The following is a 19,891-nucleotide window of genomic DNA, read 5'->3' on the forward strand; positions in this document are numbered from 1 at the left end:
CTGCCCCCTGCACGTGTCCCCTTCCCTGTGCGGGCTGGGGTCTGGTCACCTAGCTCCGTCTGGACTTGACCTCCATCCTCACTCCATCTGTTCTCGGAAAGTGTTTGACACCTTTCTGTGCCCGGTCTTTATCTCTCATGTGGTCATTATTTACGTGTTTCCCTTAACCGCTTCACCCCCTGTGAGCCCTTGAATCTGTCGTCTGTCTCTTGGTAGCGACCTCCATGCTCCCCACAGCGAATGTTCAGTGACCTGAAACCACTGCTCAGCTTTTTGTCTGTGCTCATTTAACAGAGGAGCCTTCTTGTCTGTTCGTGGTGCGCCCACCCAGAGCCATGTCATCTTTAACGTATCTACTCAGTTTTACGCTGTTACTAAAAATATCGCAGAGACCACCCTTGTACTTACCAGTTGCCAATAGATTTAAAAGTAGAATCAATTAAAGAGGGTGAGTGTATATTCAGTTTTGGTAGCTGCTTCCCAAATCATTCTCCAAAAGATGTCTCCTTGGGCCGTACCAGTACTTGGTATTATCGGTCTATATATAACCTTTGGCCAATCTGGTGGGTAAAAGTTGTGTTTTTACTGGTTTTCATTTAAATTTGTGGCCTTGGCTATTGACGAATATGGAATTTCTTTGTGAATTTATTAGCCATTTGCATTTTGTCTTTTGTAAATTACTAATTTATAGCCTCTCTTTCTGTATTGAGTTTGGAGACTTTGAAGGGCCAAAGGGAAATACTGAAGATCAGAATGGTTTACATTAGGCATTTGTGACTCCGTAGTAGAGGGGACACACACACACACACACACACACACTCTCTCTAGGCTTATTGTTCCATCATCTTTTTTTTTTTTTTTTAATTCAGGTTAGCTAACATATCGTGTGGTTTGGTTTCAAGAGTAGAATTCAGTGATTCATCAGTTGCCTATAACACCCAGTGCTCATCACAAGTGCCCTCCTTAATGCCCATCACCCATCTAGCACACCCGCCCGGCCACCTCCCCTACAGCAACCCTCAGTTCCAGTTGTTGCTCCCACGTGCCGAGAACCTGCATGTGAAGTGTTAATGGTGCTCTGAGCACAGTGTTGTTCTTCAGGGAGGGCCTGGCGTGTGTTAGGTAAAAGCAGGGTGTGTGTACGCGTGCGTGAGGTCCCACGTGATACCCAGTTTCAGGAACAGCCTAACGTAGAGGAAAAGACCTATGTTTGTAATTGATTAACTGCAGTATATTTTAGTCTTTGTAACTACAGAAAATTTAGGTGGGTGGTTGGTTTCACAGGTTTAGGAATTTCGCTCATATGATGGAGTTGAGATAGTTGCCCTTGTTTCAATCTTGAAATTCTTTGCGTATCTCTGTGTCTCCCCCCCCCAGGTTCTCCAGCCTGTACAGCGGAAACCGGCTGTTGCAATAGCAGCTGATGGCTTGCAGGCAACAACATGCTGTTTTTAAAGGTGTTTTACGTCACCTGGTTTGAAAACTAAGTTAAAATGGATTGACTTGACTTTGCAAATGTATTAATTTTGGTAAACCCCAGTATCTGTGGACTATATGTAGCTCATTGGGAAATGGCTAGTTTGGTACTTTATGCACAAGACAGTTAAGCTGTCATTTGCTATGGAAGTTACTGATGGACACTCACTCAACAGCAGTGTGTCTTGAAGTGCAGAATTGGCTCTGTCCCTGCATTAGAGGGTGCGTGTGTCCAATACTGGACTTCAGCTCTGAGCAGGGACAGTGCCTGATAGGATGTCTTGTGCAGTGCCTGGCACATGGTAGGAGCTCAGTAAATGTTTGAGGGAATGTATTCAATATTCATTCAACAAGGAAGGGCCGTAACTTAGAGACGCTAACCAGTTGGAGGATTGGATGTGAGAGAGAGCTTGCAAAGCTGCGTAAACTGCTGGGAAGTAACTTTTTCCACACAGGTGAGGACATGTGCTTTATAAACCTTTGGGTGGGTACATGTAACCTTTTTTTTTAAGCTCATTTTTAATTGGAAGTAAATGAAAGGTACACATTCAGGGCAAGGTAGTTCTCTCTTAATAAAGTCACATAGGCTTTTTCACACCTGCGGCATATTATATTATCTTTCTGATCTTGAAATACAAGGAAGGAGGGGATGGTATTTTGCATCCAGACACATCGACAGAAAGGAAAAATGCCACAGTTCTTTGGAGGCCCACCTGACTCTTCCTGTTTTTACAGGCATGTTTGCCACAGTTGCTGGCATATCTCAGCGAGCCCCTGTGCACTGGTCAGAGAATGTGATCGGGGCGGCCATTTGCTTCCCGTATGTCATAGCGCTCGATGATGAATTCATCACGGTGCACAGCATGTTGGACCAGCAGCAAAAGCAGACCCTGCCCTTTAAGGAAGGACACATTCTACAGGATTTCGAAGGTACTACTTTGCACAGAAATCTTAATGAAATTTAGTTATCAACCCATTTGTGATGTTTCTTCCGTAAATATTATTAAGAGTCCATTTGGAGCTGGACCTCATGCTAAATTTCGAAGCTACACAGGGGATGGTAACGCGGTCTACAAGCTCCGGGGCTCCAAAGGTAACGGGGAGATAGACATTTGGACAGATAGCAGCAGTCGATGAGCTTGATAGACATGAACCAAAGCCAACTGAGAGAGCAGGAATGTTTCCTGGAAATATTAGGGAGGGCTTCCTGAAGGAGATGGTATTTGAGCCAAACCTTTAAGGATGAGTGGAGTGAGCCAATCAAATTTGGTGTGAAAGAACCTCAGGTAGAGAGAAAGGTGCCTGCAGGTGTATGCAAGAGGGAGCCCTGGGCTTCAGGCCATGTGAGCAGTTCAGGGTGACTGTAGCATGTCATGTGTCAGGCCAGCCTGAGATGAGACTGCAGCAGATCAGGGCCGTCAGGAGGGACCCCCCCTTGTGTGCAGCAGTGAGCCCGGCAAGGGACTTCTTTTACTTTTCCTGAATTTTATTATGAACATTTTCAAACGTACTGAAAAATCGAAAGAAAAACAAAGAGAAGCACCACGTACCATTCACCTAGACTCAACACTTGTAAACATTTTGCCGAGCCATTCAAAGGTAAGTAAAAGACATCACGACATTTAATCCGAAATACTTCAGCACTCATCTCCTAAGAGTTAGAGCATTTTCCTATATAACCACAAAGCCCTTTCACCCCTTAGAAAATGAACTCCAATATCCTGGCTGTGTTCACATTTCCCTGGTTGTCCTAAGAAGGTCTTTTATGACATCTTCTTCAAACCAGGAACTGATCTAGATTTATACATACATTTGCCATTTAAGGATTTCAGCTCACCATACGTTGCCCTTCCTGTTCTGGATGCGAGGGATATAAACTCACTAAGATTCTCGGCCCCCACATTAAGTGTGTCACATTCCACTCGGGAGCCCCAACACACACATCAGAAGAGCATGTCTCCTAACGATATCACGGTGCTGCAGAGGAGTGGTACAGGTGGGCATGGGGTCATGGGCATATAGGGGCTGCTGATGTAAACCCCCCAGGTGCAAAGAAGGAGAGGCTTCCCAGGAAAAGGGACATCCATGCAGAGAAGGAACAGCATCTCAGAAAGATGACTTCGTTTGTGATATAGAAGGCAGATAATCTGGACAAGAGAGCAGAGCGGGAAGATGTCCAGGCAAGGAAAGATGAGGCCTTCCATGACACCAGACGGTGGGGCTGGCATGGAACGATGGATTTCCAGGAGAGAAGAGTGGAGGAGCCGGGAAGGCTTTGCTGATGTTGAGTCGTCCTTCAGACAGGAAGGAAAGATCATCCATTGCTTCCTGCGAGAGGGTGGTAGTTTGCTTACAGAGTGTGTCCAGAAGGGGCAGAACTCAAAGCTCCGTAGCAGGAGTGCATGTTGCATCACAGCTCCGGTTCTGTGAACTGTCTGCACAGGGTCTTAGTACTCCGAGGATGACGGCGTTGGCCATAGGTCGGGTGAACCCACAGGGCTGTGGGGGAATGAATAAGGTCAGGCTGAGACTTGGGTATTTGGATGGTAAGTGAGTATGAAATATCTTGTGGTTCAGAATGTAGTGTTATAATCTTAGTTTCTTAGAAACTAACATGGAAAGAAAAGAATTCTTAAAAAAATTTTATAGGAAGTATATCATAATTCTTGGAGATCATTTGCCATACTTGATCTCTGTAACTTCTTTGGACTATATGTTATGTATCTACTCAGATGATTTTACTTTTTTTTAAGATTTTATTTGTTTATTTGAGAGAGAGAGAGATCATGCGCAGGGGGAGAGGGAGAGGGAGAAGCAGACTCCCCGCTGAGGGTGGAGCCTGACACGGGGCTCGATCCCAGGACCCTGGGATCATGACCTGAGCTGAAGTCGGATGCTTAACCAACTGAGCCACCCGGGTGCCCCTCTACTCAACTGATTTTAAATTTATCAGCACTTTCAAACAAACAGCAAAAAAAGCATATTTTGTACTTTGGAAATGTGCTATTAGTGCCCACCCTTTTTCTGACAGTTGACAATATGGGAAGAAGAAAAGAAAAGCATTGGGGTTCCTGGGTGGCACAGCGGTTAAGCGTCTGCCTTCGGCTCAGGGCGTGATCCCGGCGTTATGGGATCGAGCCCCACATCAGGCTCCTCTGCTATGAGCCTGCTTCTTCCTCTCCCACTCCCCCTGCTTGTGTTCAGTCTCTCGCTGGCTGTCTCTTTCTCTGTCAAATAAACAAATAAAATCTTTAAAAAAAAAAAAAAAGAAAAGCATTGTAATTTATAATTTCTGTAGGAATTTTGTGTTGGGAGAATTACAATGAAGTCAGCCATCAGATCGAATGACAAGCCCGTTTCGGGGAAGCAGCGTGTGTCTGTGCAATACGTTCTTTCTCTTTCCAACACTGTTGAATTTTTTCCCAGGAAGAGTGATTGTCGCCACAAGTAAAGGAGTTTACATCTTGGTTCCGTTACCCCTGGAAAAGCAAATACAGGATCTTCTAGCAAGCCATAGAGTGGAAGAGGCTTTGGTTTTAGCAAAAGGAGCCCGGAGGAACATTCCAAAAGAAAAATTTCAGGTTTGTAATTAAGTTGGTCACAAGAGAGCGTGACGCCAAGCCACCAGCTAGAAAACATTCAGATTTCACTAGCATGTGTCGGCCCTCCCTGTGTGCCTCAATCTTGCAGATTGCTTTTGTATTTGCTGTTTCGTTTCCTCAGCCCATCCACATCACCTGGAGATGGAGGCAGGTTGCAGAACAGTCCAGGACAGCTGGACTGAGGTCTCACTGCCAGCCGAGGCCAAGCCAGACTGTGAACCTCTGGCTTGATTCCCGGGTCTGATATGTATACCAAGTGGTATTTCTCATCCACTCTCTTCCTCAGTGGGCCTTCAGAGAGGAGTCAGGGCCATAGTTCTGATAAACCAACGGAGTAACAATATCAGCTTAATTTGTCTCCTAATTTAGAATTTGTATTTGTTGGGATGGGGTTGGATGTTAAAAGTTCAGACTTCTAGTATCTGTAGGAAAAGCTTTGTTAGCCATACTGATAAACGGCCCAAGACTGCAGGAATCCATCTAATTAATTTCCAGAGGAAAAAACTTAATGCACCTGAGACGCCAACTTTACTATAGTTGGGGTGATAAATAAAACGGATCCAAGAGTCACAAGTCATTCTTATGTCCAACGAAATCAGGTTCCCTAAAAATTGCTGCTTGATCGCTTGTTAGGTTAGTTCACGTTACTCTGTGTGTTTGAAAGTCATGAGACATCCTGCGGGTGTGTGTGTGCTTCACTGCACATCGGAACCGGTCATGAAAACTTCTGTGACTCCATCGTGATCCCTTGATGGTTACCAATCAGTCAGATTTCCACACAGCTCAGTGGTTGTTGTAGAATGAAGTAATGCCTTCTGGCCTCAGTTGCTTTATGTTGCCAAGTGAGGGAAGACCGGACATGTGATGTGTGATTATGGGTATGAAAGCGGGCATCTTTTTTTGTAATTTTTTTTTAGTGTAGTTGACACACGATGTTAGATTGGTGTCGGGTGTACAGCATAGGGATTCATCTGTATACCTTATGCTGTGCTCGCCCCATGTGAAGAGGGTGTCTTCTCTGTATTTAAAGATTGATAAGCTGTTCCTCTTTGTCCCTGATTTTTTAAAGTGAGACTGATCTGTTAGCGTTCAGCAGGGGGCAGCAGAGGCAAAAGAAGAGCTGTTCAGGGGCTGTGCTGAGCACACTTCCCCCGGCAGCCCGTGGGTCATGTCCAGGTGGGGTAGCCCTGCCTCCTATGCGGTCTGAAGCCTGTCCTTGCCCTGCTTGCTCTCCGCCCCATAAGCTGCCTCCTGTGGACACGTTGGATGTCGGGGTGAGGCACACACTGGGGTGCCCTCTCCTTGCACACACACTGTGCATGCTCTAAGTGTGCAACACTTTCTTACAGAAGCATCCAGTGTTCCTTGTCTGATCTTCGCCTCTCCTTTTGCCAAGTAGCGCTCTGCAGTCAGTATTGGGTCACAGTAGTTGTCACCTTGCTCAGACGTCGTCTCACTGTCATCTAGATATCTCAGTTGGAGTCTTTCCCTTTCTCGCATGCTGCCTGCCCTCTCCCAGGCACTGCAAACTCCTACATCCAGACCTGGAAATAGACCCTCAGAATGATCTTGAATTCAGCCCTCATTCCCAGCGCCCATTGCTGTTGCTCATGCGCAGACCCTTCTATTTTGCCTGAGTGATTATTTTAACAACCTCCGTGTGTGTGTGTGTGTGTGTGCAGTCCATCTTCCATGCCACCGTGGGAATGTTCTTTCTGAAGATGGACTCCTTTGCTCAGCGTCCTCAGACAATTTAGCAATAACCAGCGCCACTGTCCGAAGACGGGAAGGCCGGACAGCTGAGCCGGCTTCGCGCGTGGACGCCTGTCCAGTTGCGTCCGTGCCGGGCCCGCGAAGCGGCGCGTCCGCCCACGTGCTTGCCCCCTGCTAGCGGCCGGTGCCCTGTGCTTTCACAGACCTCTCCACCCCCCCCCCTTTCCTGACTTGTGATTTGTGCTGGTCCCCGTTAATGGGCTGTGTTTCCAGACTCGACAGCATGCTTTCCGTACCTCGCCTACCCCTCTCCTCTGGGTCCTCCACATCCCCCCAGGCAGAAACCCCCCCCCACCGTGTTTCTGCAGTTTGTGTGTCAACACTCAAGTGCAACTCAGTTTGCACCTCGGCTCAGGCTTTGCCCTCTTTCTGTCCCTTGGCACCCTGGTCCCGCCTGGGCAGAAACCCCCTGCCATTCAGGCAGAGCCGGTGCATAATGGATTGCAGAGCAGAAGGTTTGTGTTAAAAACAGACCCGGAAGGGAAAAATAACATTGACAGAGAAAGGTTTAGAGAACGTGTATGTGTTTTTGAGGATGAGATGTGACTCTTGAGGTGATGACGTACGTTACTTATTTTAACTTTCGGGTGCTTGCGACCCAATGCTGGACCCTGGGCTTAGAGAAGCCAGAAAAGGAGAGGAAAAGGGATCACAGTCCAGTGGACAGGCTTATCACTCCCCTGCCTTCATTTAAAGCAAGTATCAGTTTTGTGTCACTGACTTCTGAACTAGGGAGAGATTTATCAAGAAGTTTAATTCTGGGACTGGAATTAAAAGACTAGTGCTTCCAGAGATCCCAAAGGGCCAGAGAGTTTAGATCTCTAAGAAGACTGGGCTTCCGTTATATTAAGGTGTAAGACGTTGTAAAGAAAGTGGCAGTAAGGAGACCTCCTGCATTAACAAAGGCTCGTGTCAGAAAGTTCTCCTGATTTGTGTCGTGTATTTTGGATAGTATTCATATTTAAGCTTGAACTCCGATACCTGTGGGGTGTTTTTTCCATTTCACTGAAAGCTATTTGAGTATGTATCTTTAAAAGGCAAGATGTCCCCTTTTAAATGTAACCACAGTGCGGTCTGCGAAACTCCCCAGAGCCATCCCAGAGTCCTTCAAAGAACAGAGTCCCATCAGTGTTCACATTTCCCAGTTGTCCTGTGAGTGCCACATCTTGGCGTTCTCTGTCCTCCAGGGAAGTCTCACGGGCTGTGCCATCAGGCGACTGTGTCCCTGAGCCACTGGGGAGCGTCCCCTGTGCAGACCTGCCACCACGTCTCTCATATATGTAGTTAGGGTCCTTTGTTTCATTTGACTTGTATTTTCTAGGGACCGCTCTTTGGAGTTTAATTTTGTTTTATGATTACGTAAAATATTTATATAATTCAGAAGTCAAATCAACAAAACAAAGTTCATTCAAAGGAGTCTTTCCTCCCTTCACCTGTCTTCCCCCCACCCCCATTGCTCTCTTCCTTCCTCCCTGCGCCCCACCCCGGTCTTCGTTTTGCATGAAGCTTGCAATTTTTGTTCTAATGGTTACCCTAATGGTATTAACTTTATAGAAGCCCTTTGGTTTTCTCTTTTTCTTGCTGGGGGGAGCTCCTGTTGTCTGGTCGTTCCCCACTTTGAGCAGCATTTAGAATTAGCTGGTGAGGTCTTAGCACCTCCCCTTCCTCCCCGCCCCCCCCGCCCCACATCAGTGTGAAAGGCACATCCCTTTATCCCCAGCATGTCCGCAAGCATAGTGTACCTCTTTGTCATCTCCCCATGGGCCCCCGGTTTTTGATGGTCACATTGTCTCTGCTGTTTGCACGCATGCAGCCATCTCCTGTCTCTCTTGTATTTATCCGTCTTTGTTCAGGGCAGATGCGTACTGAACGCTCAGTGGCACGTTCATGCTGCTGACTGTCCAGTCCTCTGGTTTTTGGCTGCGATCGATCCTCCGGCAGATGTCCCAGCGTGGGCGTATGGGGACACTGTCCCCGCATGTTGATAACAGTTCCTCTGCAGGGGCGCCTGGGTGGCACAGCGGTTGGGCGTTTGCCTTCGGCTCAGGGCGTGATCCCAGCGTCATGGGATCGAGCCCCACATCAGGCTCCTCTGCTATGAGCCTGCTTCTTCCTCTCCCACTCCCCCTGCTTGTGTTCTCTCTCTCGCTGGCTGTCTCTATCTCTGTCAAATAAATAAATAAAATCTTTAAAAAAAAAAAAAAAAAAAAAAACAGTTCCTCTGCAGCTAGAACGTCTTTGATTCACATTATCTTTCAATGAGAAACTTAAAGCTCCACCATTATGTTTTGCTACCAAGCATCGACAAATATTGGATGACAATCTGAATTCCTTGCCCTTCTAGTGACTTGGTCTTTTGCCTTGAATGCCCAAAGGTGTTTTTCCTGGTCTTTCAAGCTCAGTTTCTCATTGTTGCCACTTAACTAGCAAATTGGAGCCAGCAAAGTCCCCTTCCCCGTCTGTAAATGGTCTGCCAGGCTTTCCAGTGGTTCCTGATAGTGGCTTGGAAGCTCTGGCTTTTGTGGCCTCACAGCCCCCTTTTCCTCTCTCCGCTTCTCCCCCCAGTTTCTAACGCCACCCAGTTCCTGTCGTTGGTGTGTCCCCCACGGCTCCCACGTTTGGATCTGTGGGCGTGCCGAGTCACTTCACGCGTTGGAAATGTTGGCAGCGAGTTCTTGGTCGTTACCCCGATTGTTTTGTCTGTTTGACTTGGGGTAAAATACACATTAACATAAAATTTACCATCCTACCCATTTTAAGTCTGCAGTTCAGCGGCACTGAGCACGTTCACATTGTTGGTCAACCGTCACCACCATGCATTTCTAGAGCTTCGTTTTCATTTTGCAAAACTGAAACTCTGTCCTCATTAAACACTAACTCCCCAGCCCCCTCCCCATATCAACGTTATACCTTGTCGATGATTTTGACTGTTCCAGGTACCTCGTGTAAGCGGAATCTTGCGGGATTTGTCCTTTCGTTCCACGGCTTCCTTTACTTCACATAATGTCGTCAGGGCCCATCCATAGTACAGTGCTGTATGTCAGAGCGTCCTTCCTCGTTAAGGCTGAACAGTACATTCCATTGTATGGGTGTACCACATTTGTTTATCCATCCATCCACTGATGGACCCTGGGTTGCTTCTACCCTTTGGCTGTTGTGAACCGCTATGAACTAAGTGTTCTGTTTTTATGAGGAGGCTGCAAGATTAAAAAGACTGCATTGCCACTCTCTTCCCTGATACCTTGTTTTTGAGACATGTTAAAGTGATTTTTAAAATTTTAATAAATTTACACACACAGACACATTCTACATGGCAGAACCTACTAGAAATAAATTAAAAACAGAAGTAGCAAAAAAGTACTTTCAGTTTAAGGCACAGAAAGTAGGCTGATTTCTCTAAAATGTCAGGGCCTCCTTCAAATAAGTAAGAAAAAAATGAATAGCCCAGTAGAAAAATGAATTGAACAGATATTTCATAGAGGGTGGAATCACCTGTCTTACAGATGCATGAGAAGATATTTTGTCTCACTCGTACAGAGATGTGCAAATTGAAAATTCACTAAGTTATTTTCCATTCAGATTGATAAAGATCAGAGGGTTTGAGGATACTCTGTTGAGGGTGTGGGGAACTGGACACCTGCAGGTATCGCTTCTAAGAATGTAAATTGCCTGCGGGAGGACGAATCGAGAATCTCTCTCCAAGTTACAGGGTACAGTTCTCCTCCTAGAGGGGTATTCTACGGGTCTAAGCACAAAAATGCAAAACAACCAATGGAGAAGACGCTTCACGATCAAATTGGTTGCTTAAAAAGAAAACCAGGGCGCCTGGGTGGCACAGCAGTTGAGCGTCTGCCTTCGGCTCAGGGCGTGATTCCGGCGTTGTGGGATAGAGCCCCATATCAGGCTCCTCTGCTATGAGCCTGCTTCTTCCTCTCCCACTCCCCCTGCTTGTGTTCCCTCTCTCGCTGGCTGTCTCTATCTCTGTCGAATAAATAAATAAAATCTTTAAAAAAGGAAGGAAGGAAAGAAAGGAAGGAAGGAAGGAGAGAGAGAAAGAGAGAAAGAAAGAAGAAAGAAAGAGAGAGAGAAAGAAAGAAAAGAAAGAAAGAAAGAAAGAAAGAAAGAAAGAAAGAAAGAAAGAAAGAAAAGAAAACTGAAGCCCCAGATGCTGCCAGTGGAGGAGCGGTTGAATGCACTGTGGCCTAGCGGGCTGTCAGGATGCCGCACAGCCAGGAAGGAAAGCCACGGACTTTGTGTGTCGAGGCAGAAGGATCTCTCAAAGACACTGAGTTAAAAATGTAGAGAGTGCAGGCAGGGGTATAGTGCTACTAAAATGGGGGAAAGAGTTGGCTTATAAATACATCACATATTTCTGCAGCTGCCCAAGAAATTCATAGCATCAATTACTTCTGGAGCACTGCTGGTGTGGGGCACTGTGTAGGAGGGAGACTCTTCATTAAATCCCTCTGAATGTTTGGAAATTTGAGCTATATGAATGCATCACTTCCATTATAAATCTTAAAAAATACAGGAGAAAAAATACATGCATGTGTGTAAAGAAAAAAAAATCGAAGAGCAAGGGGGCTTTTGCCCTTAGAAGATCATTTTTCTTCCTAAACAGCTATGTGTTCCTATCTCTTAGTGTAACCCTTTGCAAGAGTTTGGACCTGTGCTTTGGGTAGGTTTCCTTATGCATGCTGAGTTCCTTAGGCCCTCTTCTCTGGCCCCTGCCCCTGCTGGCCTGCACCATCCCCACCTGTGGAACTGACCACTTTTCCTGCTTTGCACGCATATCCATCACATGGCTGATTCCGGAGCAGGGCTTCTAGTTTGCATGTCATCAGACCCTGGCTCTGGAATGGGGATGGGTGCAGGGTGGAAACGTTCTGTTTTACACAGTTGCATTAACTGGGTTTCTTAACTGGAAGATTTCTCAGAGCTTTTAATATACTAATATAATATACTAATATCTGTTGTGATCCCTAAGAGGCCATATATCATGTATTATATTTTTATTACTATTTTTTTGTGAATTCTCAGGAAGGGGTATATGTAAAACACATTATTTTATACATTATGGATTTGTATTACATATGTAGATGTGTGTTTATGTGTGTGTGTGGCATGTAAATACTTTTATGTATATATTTTATATATCAACATTTACAGTAAACACACACATGTATACACACACATATGTTTCCAAACTTAATCAGGATGGATTGCCTTTTGAACAAGAAGAGGATGTCATGGCCCCTTAGGGGGGACTACTGTTTAAGATTTTATTTATTTATTTGACAGAGAGAGGGGGAGAAAGCACAAATAAGTGGGAGCAGCAGAGAGAGAGGGAGAAGCAGAGCTTCTCTCCTGAGCAGGGAGCCTGATGTGGGACTCGATCCCCTGGGATCATGACCCGAGCCAAAGGCAGACGCCCAACCAGCTGAGCCACCCAGGTGCCCCTAAGTAAGAAGAGTTTTAAAATAAGTTTTTAAAAAGCCTAAAAGCCACCACTGAAGTATGCATTACAGGAAAAGGTATGAATACAGTTAAAACTCTAACATTCATACCAATTTTTGTTTAAAGTTTGGTTGTACTCATTTTACAGGAGTGATCTGTATATACCGTATATCCCAAGTCTTCTTGGTCTTACAGGGCATTTTGACCTGACTCTTATGCGTAGTCTCATGTCAATAGCAGGGTGTCCTCTGGTTTGTAATGGTTTGTATCTGGTTTGTAATGACCACACCGGGCAGTTCGTCTGTAGCAGATCTGCAGTCATTCTTGGTAGGAAGGGGGTGTGCCCGGCGGCCCTGCTCTGCTGGAGATGAGTCCACGGAGGAAGCCAAAGTGCCGAGCCCTTGACGTGGGAGAGGGATCCAGGCCTGACCCTAGAAGTGGGCTTTTCTGCCCTTCAAAAAAGCCTCCTTCTAAATCAAATAGACTAGAATCTCCTGTTTCACAAAGTTTCTAGTTACCCAAAGCATGAAAGTTAGAAATCCCAATTCAGAAATAGAATAGTAGGAACAGAGGGGTTTTTTTGTTTGTTTGTTTCTGTTTTTGTTTTTTTTTTAAAGATTGTATCTGTTTATTTGTCAGAGAGAGAGAAAGTGAGCACAAGCAGGGGAAGCAGCAGGCAGAGGGAGAAGCAGGCTCCCCGCTGAGCCAGGAGCCTGATGTGGGACTCAATCCCAGGACCCCGGGATCATGACCCGTGCCAAAAGCACACGCTTAACCAAATGAGCCACCCAGGTGTCCCGGAACAGACACAGAGCAGATCTCGCGTGGAACTACTTAGAGCTCTGTTTTGCTAAGTTATGCTCTTGGCCTGGGACTTCTGATAGCTGCCTCATGCCAAGGGACAAATTAGTTGAAAAGACAACTGAAGATTCCATTGCGTTAGCTCTGCTGCTGGGGAGATCAACAGACTTTCTTATTCTCTCTCCTCACACGGCCGTCCTTCCTGTCCTCCTGCAGGCTGACCGGGCTCCAGGTCTGTAGCTCCGTATCACCTGAGCAGAGCGTCAGAGGAGCTGTCTGCCATAGCAGACAGTCTGGGAAGGAGACGGTCACTTCCAGAGCGCCAGGAATCGGCCGTGCTCGCTAAAGTTTCTGAGCAGGTGTTCGTAGGTCTGAGTCAGGGATGTGCTGTGTATCATCTGTGATTTCGCATCTAGCTGCTTGCATTCAGGATGACGGGATCTCTCTGCATGCTTCTAAGTCTGCCTGTAGCGTTTGAGGAGTAGAATACAGAGAAGAACACCATATTCTTGGAGATTGGGAGTGTTCGCAAGAGTGGTTTTTATTTCCCTTTAGGAAGGGAAGAGTAGATGGCGTTTGAATCCTGCGACCACGAGGAGTTAATTGTGATTCGGCTGATTTCTCATCAACAGGTCAGGGATCAAGAATTCTTCTACTGCAGCTGATGGGTCCTTTTTATCCTTTTTGCTAAGTGGGTGGTCTGCACCATCTCTGCTTCCAGAAATGGAGCTGGCATTCCCATACCATAGAACCTTGACCCTCTCCCATCTGCTTATTGTTGGGGGGTATAAATAGGCCAGTTTTTAGGCCACAAATGGCTGCTGTCAGGAAAGAAAGGTAAAGGCAGGTGGTAAGATGAAAAAGCGACCTGCCTTTTCTGACTTCACTCAAGGAATTTCTATGTGGCTAGGGAGGAAATGCTGTACTTTTGAGAACTCTTCAAAAGTAAGCAAAATGCCCTTTAAAAGCTGATGTGAGGGAACAGGATTCACAGCCTCTAGGTGCCAACTGCCTCCGCTTCCCTCACTTACTCGGTGGGGAGCAGTGTTAACCGCCTGCTGTGTACCTGGGCAGCTCAGTGAGTGGAAAGAATTGGGCTTTAGAATCAGAAAGGTCTGCTTTTTAAATCCCAGTTCAACCACTTGCAACTTCACTAACTTTGGACTAAGATCTTAACTTCTCTGAGCAGACTGTCCCTACATCTGGGTTCACGAATACCGAGAAGATGGCTCTTCAGATCCAGAAGCCCTTCCTGAACGGCAGGTGTTATGCTGGGGTGTGGGGCTGTGAAGAGGAATGACATAGGCACTGTGCCTTCAAGGAATTCATGGCTCATACGACAGCACAGTGGTTGGAAGGTGGAGGAATTGAACTCCTCACAAGGTCTGAAACATGATTGGAGTCTTTGATTGTGAGGGGGTGACAGCCTGACTGTGGGATAGCACCAGTATGAGCAGAGAAAAGAGACATGTCCTAGGGCTACTTCAAGCAAAGGCTGCTTGCAACTTCAGCACTGACCAGGTTGGACAGCGACAGGAAGAGGTGGAATTCAGACACCACAGGAAAGCTCTCCATAGTGCACTTTGATCTTGCTGGACGTTACAAGAAAAAAGTTCTGTGGTCAAGGAAATCTGGGCGATTCTGGATGAAACCAAGATTCCCCGGCACCTTGACGGCAGGAATTCTGACTGTGGAGTGTGACTGTGGGCCGCTCAGCTCCAGGAGAGGGAATGTACTGCATTCTCCCAGCTTGGGCTAGGAAACCATGTGGATTTATCTGTTTATGATTAAATGGCATTGGCCCTGTGCTCTGAGGGGTACTCAGAAGCGAAGTGTCGATTCCAGAGGAGTGGAAGCAGGGTGAGCAGCTTCTGGACCTCCAGAGACACTGGAGCTGTTGCTATCCATCTGAGCCACCAGAAGTAGGAGCCATCACTGCAGGCCTGCGAGTTAAGGAGGAGGAGGACAGAAGATACAAGAACATATTAGGGAAGAAAATGAGATTTATGGGGAAGATCCGTGGAGAAGGTGACGGAAGAATAGTCAAATAGAGAACAACTTTATTTCAGGAATGAGGAGTTGATTGACACACACATGCACATAAACGTATTTGTATTGAAAATAATTTCATATATGCCCCGTTTTTTCTTTACCTTGTAACTTCCAATTTCTATGGAATCATGAACATTTGGCTTGGGTTCTGATCAGAAAGTTTCTCCCCATTGTGTTGGTTTCATGGTGTCTCTCAGAGGTGAATTAAACCTGTGTTTTCTTGCAGGTAATGTACAGGAGGATTCTGCAACAGGCCGGGTTTATACAGTTTGCACAACTTCAGTTCCTGGAAGCTAAAGAGCTCTTCAGGTAATTTGAGGTGTCGGTAGTGAGCCTCCCCACGTGTCCCTCCATGGTCAAAGCCTTCACCTTGACCTTGATGCCGTGGTTAGATCGTGCTTCGGGGGAAGTAGGGAGGCTTGCTGACAATAGCACTGACCACTGGTGCTCACTCCTCCCACCCAGACTTTGTCTCGAACAGGATGGAGGCTGATGGGGACGAGGCGCCCATACGGTCCCGTGGAGAGAGGAGAAGGGAATCCTAGAGTGAACTCGATCCCGTGGAGGATTCCTAGGAAAATGCTATTCTTGCTCACTTTTCTTCCTCTTCAGAATTCCTTCTAATTTTACAGGGAATTAGAAGTTTAGGAATAGAGCAGGTGCCCCTGGGAAGACTGGTGGGAACTGTGCTCCTTCCAGAGACTTCACAAGGAAACATTCATAAGGACAACTTAGGACCTAAGTTTTCAAACCGCAGGACTGGGTCCTGCACATTTTAGAGCCGCGTCAAGGATAAAGGGTATATAAAGCGTCCGAACAGACCCTTCACCTCCACATAGCGGCCAGAGCAGGGCACGGCTCTGTAGCACACAGTCTGCTGCCTGAGCCGTAGGCCGTTGGACTCACCACAGCTCCCACCTCCTGCTCCGTCCCACGGCCAGAGGAGCAGGTTTCCGAGTCAAGGAGTCACTTAGTGAATAGCGATGCACCATATACCTTACCCTTACGAAAGCTGTGTGTGCTGTTCTCATCTGTTCCTGGCAGGATCAGTAACTGTGGGACTTAGGGAGATTCCTTGACCCTGTGGCCTAGCTCTTCTGTGTCCTACCTGTTCTATCTCTGCCATGTCAAAAACCTCCTCATTTGGGTGCATCTTCTTCTCATGGGTTAATGTGGGACAGTGGGTGAATGGTCATAATCTGTTGCTAGAAGAGTTCACAGATTCTGTAACAGGATAAGTACAGGGCCTGTCAGTCATTAGTACAAGGTTCCTCCTGTCTTTCCTGCTTCAGCCCCTTCGTAGCGTAAATTGATGGCTGCTCCGTTTTTGTCAACGATGTGACTGAGAGAATTGGTCCTCGATGCAGGCATGCCCAAGGCAAGCATGATTCCACTTTCCCTTCCTGTGCCCGTGGCAGACGTTGCTCATCACTTGGGATTTCTTTTTTTTTTCTCGTTGATGTGGGACTTGTCCTCGGATTCTTCTCAGTTCAGTGCTAGAAGCCACAAGTGCCAACGAGGCATGGTCGGCACCCGAGAGAGAACCTCTGTGTGACTCACGCTGTGGGCCCCTCCACTCTGTGTCTGTCACCCTAGATGTGATACAGCCTGTCCTGGTGTCCAGTCAGGTCAGCACCCCTCCCAGGAAGCAGAGCTGGCCTAAGCCTCAGAGCCAGAGTGCCAGGGTGAGACTGCTGCCTGCTCTGAGGGCATGACTGTGGCCGTGTGCCCGTCGGGCAGCCGAACAGGTGCCACTCTGCAGTGGGGGTTGCGTACTCTGGGGACGGTGCAGAGCATGGGCTTGGATCGGGATTTGGCGTATCTTAAACGATGAGAAGCTTCCTGAATTGAGAATCATACAGTCAGGACCTCTGGGGCTGTATAATTTGTTAAGGGGCGCTCTCATGTGCATTACAATGCACCTGGCCTCTACCCACTCAGTGCCAATAGTACCCCCTCCCGTGGTGACCGAAAATATCCCCAGACGTTGCTCAGTATCCCCCAGGGCGCAAAACTGCTGCCACGGAGGGCCATTGCTTTAGACGGAAGGAACAAGGCGGCAAAGGCTGAGGCATGAAGCGTGTAAACTGGAGAGGTGATGGGTCGAGCTGAAGCGTCAGAGTGTAGGAGGGACGGTGGAAGCCGAAGCTGTAAGGGCTTTGGGAGCAGCTGGGAAGGACCATGCTCAGAGGTCTGGGGCTTATCCTAGAGAGGTCCAGCACCATGGAAGGTGGGGCGGGGGCAGGAGTGGAAGGAAGGAGAACCAGAGGCTGGAAGCTGGGGAGAAGGAGAGACTGTCAGAGCCTGAAGGAAGGTGGATGCGGTGAACGCTGCAGGAAGTGTAGACCCCAGGCCCGACCTGGGGTTCCCGTTCACGTCTGGGAGCCCTGCATTTGTTTGTATAAGAGGGGCCCACAGGTGGGGCTGCTCTGGGGCCAGTGTTGAGGTCTGCGGCTCCGTGATGCCACCAGTTATCACTGTGGACAGGATGAACAGGCTGGAGGGCAATGAGGGGACGGGGCCACCAGGGAAGCAGGGGTGGGACAAAACCACATGGGCTCCCTGGCCCTCCAGGGTTAGGACACTGTTTGAGTTGTGGCCTAACCTTATGCTCCAAGAGGCCCTTGAGAGTCACCACTCAAACAGCCTCACAAATGCTCCCACGGCTCCCGTTGTAAGATCTTTGATGAGGAAATTGTAAGTCACATTCTAGCAAAGTCTCTTCTTTGTGGACCAGTGAGCAAACCTGTTTATAGTCTGGTGCCAGGAGAAATGTTGGCTTCAGAAGGACGGCACATCACCTTTGAGCAGACAGTGCAGTGTTCCCTCCACGTTCCTTTCATGGCCTTGGTTTCCAGGGAGTCTGCTGCTCCCGTGGTGTTGGGACCACGTCAGGTGTCTCGACACTGTGCGTCAGCCCTGGCGGTGTGTGTGGCTTTCTGTGTGGCCCCCCCCCGTGCTTCCCCGGAACCGCGTGGTGGCGCAGTTCACTGAGCTCTGCCGCGCTCGCCCACACATCCAGCTCCCCGTGAACGGGTGCGGACGTGCTTACCCCCGTGTTGTTTTGTGCGCCTATGTGTACTCTTTCTCTCTTTTTGCTTCATTTAGTTTGACACTGTAATTGCAGAAGCGGCCAGCTTGACGTCCGGGAGCTGATCTCTCTCTACCCCTTCCTGTTGCCCACCTCCTCCTCATTCACACGGTCCCACCCTCCTCTCCACGAGTACGCAGACCTGAACCAGCTGACCCAGGGGGACCAGGAGAAGATGGCCAAGTGTAAGCGCTTTCTCATGAGCTACCTGAACGAGGTCCGCAGCACAGAGGTCGCCAATGGCTACAAAGAGGACATCGACACGGCCTTGCTCAAGCTGTACGCGGAGGCCGACCACGACAGCCTCCTGGACCTCCTGGTCACCGAGAACTCCTGTCTTCTAACGGACAGCGCTGCCTGGCTAGAGAAGCACAACAAGTGAGTGTTCCCTTCCCACGTGCGGCCAGGGGCCCTGTGAGGGGGCTGCAGCCACTGCACGCGACAGCCCAGCACCCCTCAGGTTAGACCCCCCTCGGCACGGTCTGCGGACAGCTGGAGGGGTCTTGGAAGCATGCGCTCTCACAGACCGTCATAGGCCCGGTTAGTAAATGAAGTGATTCTGTAGGAGTCACCCGTGGACGACACCACGTGTGTGTGGGTAAAATTCATGGCACACGTTTGTCACTGATGACCAAATCGCACAGGTAGATAGACATCTGGATAAATAGGTTAAAAGGGAGACTTGCTGATCTTGTTGATAAAGGCGTATGGCTCAAAACCGCCTTCATTATGAACACGAGCTGGTGGATAGCCGCCCCCTTGCCTTCCGCACAAGGGCCATGAGCCACAGTGACTGAGGAAGCGCTGGGAGCCTCTTCGTTCTGGGCAGCTACGTGGTGAGGGGAGGTGGGGGGCAGTTCTTGAAAAGTGTTACGTGGTCACTAGACTCCTTTAAGCAGTAAGATTCTTCACCTGTGATATTTGTTATGTATCTGAGATGGTGAAAGGACTGATGAACCCCCACGGGGACTGTGGAGGTCACGGAACCAGATCCTGTTCCCGTGGGACAGGGGCTTGTGATTGGTCTCCATGTGGGTATCTGCTCTGCCCAGCACTTTCCCTCAGTTTCCCAGATATGCTATGGAAGGGAGTTACTTTGTTTAGGAACCAGGAAATACACCAAAGCCTCATGGTCGGGATGTGGAATGGTAGGGTCCGGAGAGTCACTGTAACTTCCCAGAAGGCTAAGGAAAGAGGAGGGCACCAGCGAAGAGTCCGATACCGTGAGAGTCCGCTCTCGGAGGGAGTTCTTCCCTTGCTCGTGTCACCAGCTGGGGACAGGGAGGACGGCGAGCAGGACACCCCTGTGGAACTGGGGAGTCTGGAACAGCCATGCCAGTGTTACCACTAACCCTTTCCACGCACAGGTGAGGAGATGGAGGGCCGGGCAGGCATTGCACTTGCTCAAGACCGTACAGTCCCTAAGTGACGCAACCGGAATTGGAACTCAGGGCCTAGAGCCCTGGGTGCCCTCCCTGGACTCTCCCCGACCTTCTCTTCTCTGCTCTGGCTGGTCGCTGGGGGCCTGTGTCGCTGTCCATGTTCAGACTCCTGGCCCCGTCTCTCAGTCATAGCTCAGACGACATACCTTCCGAGTATTCTTCTAACACTCAGTGATGGGTTGACGGTGATCACCTGA

The 19,891-nt window shown here is 48.2% G+C and overlaps 1 protein-coding gene across 1 annotated transcript in view; it reads left to right on the plus strand.

Moving 5' to 3' along the window:
- Positions 1-19,891, plus strand: part of TGFBRAP1 (transforming growth factor beta receptor associated protein 1) — a 41,612-nt gene that overhangs the window by 7,922 nt on the left and 13,799 nt on the right. Inside the window, exons 2-5 of the mRNA XM_002913499.4 lie at positions 2,212-2,406; positions 4,903-5,057; positions 15,388-15,470; positions 18,289-18,630. Coding sequence (XP_002913545.1) covers positions 2,212-2,406; positions 4,903-5,057; positions 15,388-15,470; positions 18,289-18,630 — 775 coding nt within the window. The remainder of the gene's footprint in view (positions 1-2,211; positions 2,407-4,902; positions 5,058-15,387; positions 15,471-18,288; positions 18,631-19,891) is intronic.

This window comes from Ailuropoda melanoleuca, chromosome 4 (assembly GCF_002007445.2).
Source record: "Ailuropoda melanoleuca isolate Jingjing chromosome 4, ASM200744v2, whole genome shotgun sequence".
NCBI classification, from domain to species: Eukaryota; Metazoa; Chordata; class Mammalia; order Carnivora; family Ursidae; genus Ailuropoda; species Ailuropoda melanoleuca.